The 9558-nt window shown below is 44.9% G+C and overlaps 1 protein-coding gene across 1 annotated transcript in view; it reads right to left on the bottom strand.

Annotated features, from left to right (window-relative positions):
• Positions 1-9278, bottom strand: part of LOC119424591 (cilia- and flagella-associated protein 44) — a 38216-nt gene extending 28938 nt beyond the window's left edge. The window contains exons 1-8 of the mRNA XM_037692079.1: positions 9133-9278; positions 6676-6838; positions 2625-2727; positions 2340-2556; positions 1984-2098; positions 1695-1859; positions 1472-1627; positions 1345-1392 (exon numbers count right to left, since the gene is read on the bottom strand). Coding sequence (XP_037548007.1) covers positions 1345-1392; positions 1472-1627; positions 1695-1859; positions 1984-2098; positions 2340-2556; positions 2625-2727; positions 6676-6838; positions 9133-9278 — 1113 coding nt within the window. The remainder of the gene's footprint in view (positions 1-1344; positions 1393-1471; positions 1628-1694; positions 1860-1983; positions 2099-2339; positions 2557-2624; positions 2728-6675; positions 6839-9132) is intronic.
• Between the last annotated feature and the right edge of the window lie 280 nt (positions 9279-9558).

Raw genomic sequence — 9558 nt, forward strand, 5'->3', positions numbered from 1 at the left:
ATGTCCCAACCACTGTCCTTCCTCTGGACATGTCCCAACCACTGTCCCTCCTCTGGACATGTCCCAACCACTGTCCCTCCTCTGGACACGTCCTGACCACTGTCCCTCCTCTGGACACGTCCCAACCACTGTCCCTCCTCTGGACATGTCCCAACCACTGTCCCTTCTCTGGAAACGTCCCAACCACTGTTTCTCCTCTGGACATGTCCAAACCACTGTCCCTCCTCTGGACATGTCCAAACCACTGTCCCTTCTCTGGACATATCCAAATCACTGTCCCTCCTCTGGACATGTCCAAACTACTGTCCCTCCTCTGGACATGTCCAAACCACTGTCCCTCCTCTGGACATGTCCCAACCACTGTCTCTCCTCTAGACATGTCCCAACCACTGTCCCTTCTCTGGACACGTCCCAACCACTGTTTCTCCTCTGGACACGTCCCAACCACTGTTTCTCCTCTGGACATGTCAAAACCACTGTCCCTCCTCTGGACATGTCCAAATCACTGTCCCTCCTCTGGACATGTCCAAACCACTGTCCCTTCTCTGGACATGTCCAAATCACTGTCCCTCCTCTGGACATGTCCAAACTACTGTCCCTCCTCTGGACATGTCCCAACCACTGTCTCTCCTCTAGACATGTCCCAACCACTGTCCCTTCTCTGGACACGTCCCAACCACTGTTTCTCCTCTGGACACGTCCCAACCACTGTTTCTCCTCTGGACATGTCCAAACCACTGTCCCTCCTCTGGACATGTCCAAATCACTGTCCCTCCTCTGGACATGTCCAAACCACTGTCCCTTCTCTGGACATGTCCAAACCACTGTCCCTCCTCTGGACATGTCCAAACTACTGTCCCTCCTCTGGACATGTCCAAACTACTGTCCCTCCTCTGGACATGTCCCAACCACTGTCCCTCCTCTGGACATGTCCCAACCACTGTCTCTCCTCTGGACATGTCCCAACCACTGTCCCTTCTCTGGACATGTCCAAACCATCTCAGTGTGTCCTCTCTAACTTTATCTCCCAGTTGTTCCACCTCCTCCCTCTCATTCACACACATGGACTCTGTCTTACTAAGGCTGACTTTCATTCCTCTTCTTTCAAGTGCATACCTCCACCTCTCCAAGTTCTCTTCCACCTGTTCCCTGTTCTCACCACAGATCACAATGTCATCTGTAAACATCATAGTCCACGGGGATTCCTGCCTGACCTCATCTGTTAGTCGGTCCATCACCAGAGCAAACAAGAAGGGGCTCAGAGCCGATCCTTGATGCACTCCCACCACATTTTCACTCAACTTGAGTTTCTATAAACTCCAAGTCACGAAGGAAGAACCTCACCGTGTTTAAGAAAGACAGGTCCAGTTTCCAGATGGCTCCGTTGGCGTCCTGCAGACCAGCAGAAGGATCAGACTAGCCTGGTTAAATCAGTTTCAGGTGGAGGTCTTTGTTCTTTTGGGTTTCTGACCTGAGCGAACCAGATGAAGGAGTCGGACAGCGGGCTCCTGACCACAGACGAAAGACAAACGTTGTGTCCGACCAGCATCTCGTGGATGGGCTCCAGCTGAAACCTGCAGCTGTCACTGTTGATGCTGGTCGGGCAAATCCTGTCCAGGTTCCAGACCTGGAGCGAGAGATGAGTGATAGAAAAAAACAGACTTAGTTTTCATTGTGTTTGAGGTCCGTCTTACTCGGATGAACCCATCAGCGCCGGCCGTCATCAGCATCCCGTCCACAAAGGAGAATGGTTGGACGGTCCCATTGTGGCAGCTTCGGCCCTCTTTACGACAAATCTCCACCTGGATGGTCTTTCCTGCCCAGAGCAGCAGGTTGCCCCACTCAGAGCCTGATATGACCTACAGGAAGAGCATGAGCAGGTTTACCTGGAGCCTCTGATGATCTTTGATGTGAACAGAGGCTTGTTCTGGACAGTTTGAGACAGTTTAAAGTCTTCCTGTCTTTAAAGGTGAATCTTCAAACCTTGTCATCAGGAAGTTCCACGTAGCCCTTGATGTCAGTTGTTGGGGTTTGTTTAAAACGTCCCATGGTTCCTTTCAGTTTGAGGCCCGTGAACGTGGATGACACCTTCCAGAACCTGACAAAATGTATACAAACAACAAACATTTACATTTTCTTGTTTTTTTATTTAATAAATAAAAAACTTTTTGTTCTCAGTTAAAGTCCTGCTGCTGCTCAGTAACCCAGGTGGGAGAGTCTGCTCCTCTGAACGGATTGTTCTTTGTTGAAGAAGAAGAACCCGTCCAGAGGAGCAGACTCCACCTGGTTAACAGATAACGGTCATATCTGAGCTCTTGTTCTGATCCGGTTCCGTTTACTTGATGTGTCCGGCTCCAGACGACGTCATCACTTGTGGGTTGTATGGGGAGAAGGTGGCTCGGTAGACTTCCTGAGAAAAAGCATTACACATCAGGACCACCTCCTCCTGGGTCCAGTTCCAGATGGTCAGGGTGTAGTCTGGGTCCCCAGCTAGGCTGGCCAGCTGGCTCCCGTCCTGGTTAAAATCCACAAAAGAGAACTTGCGCTTCGCTCCTCCTGCAGACGGACGACAGCATGAGTTTAAACAACAGAAGCTCTGAAAAGGACTCCTGAAACGTGGTCACCTCTCAGGACTCGGTGCGGTCTCAGCGAAGGCTTCTCGTAGACCACGATGTTGGGTTTTAATCCTTTTTCGGCCACAGCAAAATAATCTCCACTGCAGCAAACCTTTAATCACAAAAACATTCAAAACCTCAGATCCACGTTTAGAAGCAGAAAATTACTCCTTTCAACCCTAAAAAGACGTTTTCAGTTCCTGAATGTTTCGAATAATTTTCTTTTATTTCAAGCTTTTTTGTTGTTTAATTTTGTAAAATTAACAATCTAACTTCTGCAGACCTTGTGTTATTTTAGCAGTTTATAAATCAAAACTTCAGCTCTTTCAGGAGACGGCTGATGTTACTTTAAAAAATATTAAACTTTATTTACATTTTCCCATAGAAATACACAAAAGCTTTTCAATTCTGTAACTTTGTTTGCCTTAAAAATCTTCTTATGCTACTTTTATGTTAACTAGCTTTTTGCTGCTTTTATTGTTTAGCTAGCCATTTGCCAATTTCAGTTAGCCTTTAGATACTTTTAGGTAGCTTTAGCTACTATTGTAACTATGGTAGTTATCTTCTCAACACCTTTGTCTACTTTTATGTTAACAAGCCTATTACTATATTTTCCACCCTATAAGTTGCATCAGTCCAAATATGTCTATTAAGTATTAAATTAATATGATTAAATATTAAATATGTGTATTAAGTGGAAAAATCCATAAATATGTCGCTTCGCCGTGTACGTCACAGCTATTATGCGTCACCATTGACAACCCGGAAATGTGGGCCGGTGTTGTGCCAAAAATCGATGGGCTTCCAAATGGCAACTGCAGGAGCGTGCACAGGAGGACTTTAACAAGAATTGAACAAGATTAACACTTAAAAACAATTATTTGTTTGCTCTAAATTATAGTAAAGGTGTGTCTCAGTCTAACTGTTGTTTAATAAATGCACTTTGATGGTCAAATCAGCTGCATTTTGAAACCCGATTTGCAGAAGCGGCGGGCACACACAGAGGAATGAGACTCGCATTTCTTCCAAATTTAACAAGATAAACACCTAAAAACAATTATTTGCTCAAAATAATAGTGAATGTGTGTCTCGGTTTAACGTTTGCTTAATAAAAGGACTTTAACTGTCAAATCAGCTGCATTTCAAAAGCTGACACGGGGAAGTAAATGCGTGCACGCGACAAGTCGCTGTGCAAATTTAATAAGATAAACATCTAAAACAATTATTTGTTTGCTTGAAATTATAGCAAAGGTGTGTCTCAGTTCAACTATTCCTTAATATATATTTTTTCCTCCCAGGCTCTCATCGAGGTGGCAGCTTCTGTCTTTCCTCTCCTGTTTTTCCTTCTTTCTGCTCTGCTCTCTGTGTGTCTGAAGCGCCTGGCTCTCATCTCCCGAACATGATTTAAGAAGATTATGGATTTGGTATCGTGGCCGTTCAACTCTATTGATAAGATTTTTTCATCAAAGCGACAAGGTCCTGGAGAACCGGCGTGTCCAGCTGACACTCACACTGTGGGGTACGTCAAGGATTCGTGGGGAGTGTGGCAGACGATGTGCCTCTCAGTCCTGTCTCAGGAGGATGTTGAAGACGTTTACATATTTGGACTTATGATAGCAGGGACTCTGCTTTTTGGCATCGGCGGGGCTCTGTTTTATCGACTTTTGAAGAAAACGGCGGCAGCAGTTTTGGCCATGGAAAAGCTTCCGAGTCAGTGTGAAGGTCTGGTCCTCGCTGTGGGAACTTTAAATCGTCTGGTTTACGAGCTTAACCGTAAGGTGGAGGTAATTGAGAATCGTAGGCCACCTGCGGCTTCTGGGACTCGTCAGCGTGGTGGGTTCGACCTTGAAGGAGACTCATAGTGTGGATCAGTGAAACTAAATCTCACAATTAGGCTTTTTCGGGACCAGAACGCCCAGATGGACTCAAGGCTGAAGGAAAAAATCTGTCTGCCTGAAGAAAAAACAAGAATCAAGCTGATCTAAATCAGATTTCCGACTGCCTCGGAGACAGGCCGACTATCAATTTCTCCTGGGACATGAGTACCAAAGGACAAAAGCTTCATCTATCGCACCCCCCCCCCCCCCACCCCCCCGAGAACTTTCTGTGCAAGCTTATCAGAACTGCTGGCTGGAACAACATCTTCAGAAACTGTGGCTGATCTGAAAAAAGCTAATGGACAAATCTCAACACCCATCCATCCATCCATCCATCCATCCATTATCTTTACCCGTTTATTCCATTTTGGGTCACGGGGGTCGCTGGTGCTCATGTCCAGCAATCACTGTGCGAGGGGCGGGGTACACCCTGGACGGGTCGCAAGTCCATCACAGGGCCACACAGAGACAAACGAGACAAACAACCATTCACTCTCTCACTCACACCTAGGGACAATTTAGAGTTACCAATCAGCCTAACATGCATGTTTTTGGTCTGTGGGAGGAAACCGGAGCACCCGGAGAAAACCCACGCATGCACGGAGAGAACATGCAAACTCCACCCAGAAAGGCCCCTGGACCGGGGTTTGAACCAGGGACCTGCTCACTGAGAGGCAGCAGCTCTACCAGTTGCGCCACCGTGCTGCACCAAATCTCAACACCTCGAAGTCAAATGCAAATGTAATCTTGTTTTAATTGAGCTGCTGGTAGAGTTTTTTTGATGTCTCAAATCGTGTCCTGATAGACAAGATGTGAAAGATCTTTTTTTGTAATACCACTATCTACCCTCATGTTTCTGCCCCTTTTCCTATCTAAGATTATTATCTGATAAGGATAAAATGGCCGCGCTCTCCTGTAGTTGCAGCTTCGTGCACTCCGCCCATCTTTCGGACGACTGTACGTACATATTCGCGTTATATCTCGGTGCAGTTCCAATAAAGTTTATTCTGATTCTTCTCTTCTGATAAATACACTTTAATGGTCAAATCAGCTGAATTTCAAAAATAGTTTTGCTGCATTGGTGCTTCGGGAGAGTGCAGAGAGAGGAAAAAACAAGGAGGAACGCTACTCATTTCTTCAAATTGTAACAAGAAATGCACCTAAACAATTATTTGTTTGCTCAAAATTATAGTAAAGGTGTGTCTCAGTTGAACTTTTACTTAATAAATGCACTTTAATGGTCAATTAGCTGCATTTCGCCTGGGCAGCTGGTTTAACTTGCTCCGAGCAGCGAGCAGAACGAAGGTGGTGTAAATGGAAAGTGTCATTAAAAGCTGGTGAAGATTCTCGGTCATCCAGGACATGGTAAATTCAAAAAAGTTCAAGACAAAAACAATAAAGTATAAAGTAAAATAAATTAAGTCCAGTTGTTTTTGTCTTGAACTTTTTTGAATTTGTCATTATAGCCACGTTTACCTATTAAACGATACAACAGCATGGTACAACACTGCTGCCATCTAGAGGCTGAAAATGGTACTGTTCATTTTTTCCAGTCAGAATGAATGAAAATGGTCAAATCTCAGATAAAAATTGGTTTATAAATATGAGAATAAAATCCATAAATATGTTGCTTCGGCCTATAAGTGGCAGGGCATGTATCATGCAAAAAACTGTGACTTATAGGCCAGAAAATACGGTACTACTTTTATTTATCGTTTAGCTAGCCAATTGCTAATTTCAATTAGCCTTTAGATACTTTCAGTTTGACTTTTGCTACTTTTATGTTAACTAGCCTTTTGCTTATTTTAGCTGCTATCAAACATTTTCTTGTTTTAGACATCAACTAATCTGTTGCTACTTTTATCTTTTAACTAGCTTTTTGTTAATTTCAAGTGGCTTTTAGCTACTTTTAACTTTTATCTAGCTTGTTGTTTCTTTGGCTTTTAACAAGCCTTTGCTACTCTTAACATTTAGTTAGCCATTTGATACTTTTATCTTTTAGCTAAGCTTTTGCAATGTTCAGGTAGCCTTTTGCAACTTTTAGCTACTTTTAGTAACTAGCTGTGTCACCTCAATATATTTGGCTAGCCTTTTGCTCTGTTTGGTCTTTAGCTCGTGTTCTGTCTGCTTCTTTTATCTGTAACAACTCAGTTTCAGCTTCTGATGCGAGACGGTTTTCTTACTGCAACGGCTCCGATTCCTCCTCCACTGCAGGAGCGCAGGAATCTCTGCTCCTTGGTGGAGACGTCCAGCAGGACCAGGAGGTTCCCTGCGATGTAGATCAAAGTCCTGTCGTCCAGCAGCTGCAGGTTGGCCCTTCGCCTGCTGTCGTAGCCAAAGGAGTGACTGAACACATCTAAGAGTTAAGGATCAAAAGCTCTTCGGACAGTTTTATTACTGATTATTTTTAAAGTAAAAGTATTTTGTTATAAAAGTAGATGTCTCTGTTTCCCAGAAGATACGAGGACAAGATAGAGGATTAAGTGCATCACAGACTATAACAGCAGAGGCGCACAATGCCCTAGGGACCCATCACTGCCTGATGCTCTCAACAGGTTCTACGCCAGCTCTGAAGACCCAAACAGACCACCCAGCACCAGACTCACCTCACCATCTGAAGAGGAGTTCCTCAGCATGACCTCAGCAGAAGTAAGGAGGACCTTCAGGAGGATTAATCCTCACAAAGCAACCGGCCCAGACAACATCCCGGGGAAGGTGCTGAAAGAATGTGCCGATCAGCTCTGCGAGGTGCTGGCCGACATCTTTAACTCCTCACTCACCCTGGCAACAGTTCCCACCTGCCTGAAGACCACCACCATCATCCCAGTTCATAAAAGCTCTACAGTGACTGGTCTGAATAACTATCGACCAGTAGCCCTCACCCTGATAGTCGCTAAATGCTTCTAAAAACTGGTCATGACCCACATCAGAACAACCATCAACATCAACGAGGACCCTCATCAGTACTCATACCGTGAGAACCGATCAACAGAAGACACCATCTCCTCTGTGGTCCACACTGCTCTCACCCACCTGGAGCAGGACTCTTAGTCCGTATGCTCTTTGTGGACTTCATGTCTGTCTTCAACACCATGATCCCCCAAACCCTGATGGACAAACTATTCACACTAGGACTAAGCCCCTCCATTTGTAACTGGGTCCTGGACTTAACAGACCTCAGTCTTTGAGGATCCATAACTTCTCCTCCTCCACCATAACCCTCAGCACTGGCTCTCCTCAGTGATGTGTGTTGAGCCCCCTCCTGTTCACTCTGCTCACGTATGATTGTGCAGCTACCCATCCAGGCTGTCACATTGTAAAGTTTGCAGATGATACAGCGGTGGTGGGATGCATCACAAACAATGATGAGTCCAGCTGCAGGGAGCAGGAAGAACAACCTTCACATCAATGTGAAGAAGACAAAGGAGATGATTGTGGACTTCAGAAGGAAAAAACACACCTACCACCCCCCCCCCCCCCCCCCAAACATAGGAGGATCTGTGGTGGAAGTGGTCTCCAGCTACAAGTACTTACAACAAAAAACAGCTAGATTCTAACCCTAACCCTTAGAATCTAGCTGGTTTTTTTTTGTTACCTTTATCTTTTAGTCATCCTATTTGTTAAAAAAAAAAAAAAACTGTAGTATGACTTTTTATAACTGTTTATTGTTGTCTTGTTGTCCATTGTTGTCTTCATTCTTTGTTGAAATCAGGTCTCTCTTGTAAATGAGTCCTCGCGGCTCAATGGGATTACCTGTCTAAATAAAGGTTGAATGAACTTGGGTGTACACGTGAACAACAACCTCAGCTGGAGCAACAACACCACCAGCCTGATGAAGAAAGATCATCAGAGACTCTACTTCCTCATGCGGCTGAGACGAGCTGGTCTGGAAGCTCAGTCCTCACCTCCTTCTACAGGTGTGCAGTGGAGAGCATCCTGTGCTCCAGCATCAACGTGTGGCATGGAGGCTGCACAGCTGCAGAAAGGAAAGCTTTGCAGAGAGTGGTGAAGGCTGCACAGAAGATGTTGGAGTCAGCCTCCCCACCATCACAGACATCTACACCTCCAGATGCAGGAAGAGGGCCACCTGCATCATGAAGGACCACACTCACCCAGCACACACACTTTTTGCCCCACTCCCCTCAGGAAGGAGGTTGAGGAGCATTAAGTGTAGGACCACTAGACTGAGGAACAGCTTCTACCCTGAGGCTGTTAGACTCATGAATCTTTAACCAGGAGAATCACTGTTAAGAAAAAAAAATCACTGTAATGACACTTTAATTGGTGATAAGTGACTTATCTGTGCTGCTGATTATCCATGCTGCTGATCTCTTGCCTTTATGCTGTTGTATTCATACCCATCTGCTCACTAGACTCTAATTACGCTAATTACGTTCAAGCTGCTGTTTTATATACCGTATTATTTTACATTACTAGCGTTTAGAGTGTATCTTCTTTTATTGTATCATTTAGCGTGTGTTTACCGTAGAGTATATCTTAGATCCATGTATACTGATTCTTTCGATACTTTATATTTTTGCTATTTTTGGGTGTAACTGGAACCTTGTGTACACAATTTGGTTCCACCTCATGTACCACATGTGATGCGAATGACAATAAAGAACCTTGAGCCTTGATACGAGAGGTGCAGAAAGTCCTCTGGGATCTCTGACCCCGGAGTGATGACGGGTCTGGACCGGAGCTCCTCGTATTGGTAAAACATGTCTGAAGGGAGCGCCGCCTTTGGTTCACCCTCAGACTCCTGCAGCACCACACAGTCTTCCATTCTACTTCCTGTCAGGCAGAAAACACATTACAGATGGATGCATATCGCCCGCTGCCCATTAGCTAGACGTGTTGGGATGACTCTCAGCTACTACCGCAACAAACTTTAGCTCAATATCTGTAAAACTGACTTGAGTTAAAGCCCTTGTTGTGCTTTCTGACGTTGACTGGCCGTGGCGGCCATCTTAAACTTGAATGTCAGGATCTACATTTACTTCTGTAAATAAAGTCATGTTTAATATAACCCTATAGTTTTAACTGAAAAATTTAACGTGATTTTT

This window comes from Nematolebias whitei, chromosome 18 (assembly GCF_014905685.2).
Source record: "Nematolebias whitei isolate Nwh7 chromosome 18, NemWhi1, whole genome shotgun sequence".
In the NCBI taxonomy this organism is placed as follows: domain Eukaryota; kingdom Metazoa; phylum Chordata; class Actinopteri; order Cyprinodontiformes; family Rivulidae; genus Nematolebias; species Nematolebias whitei.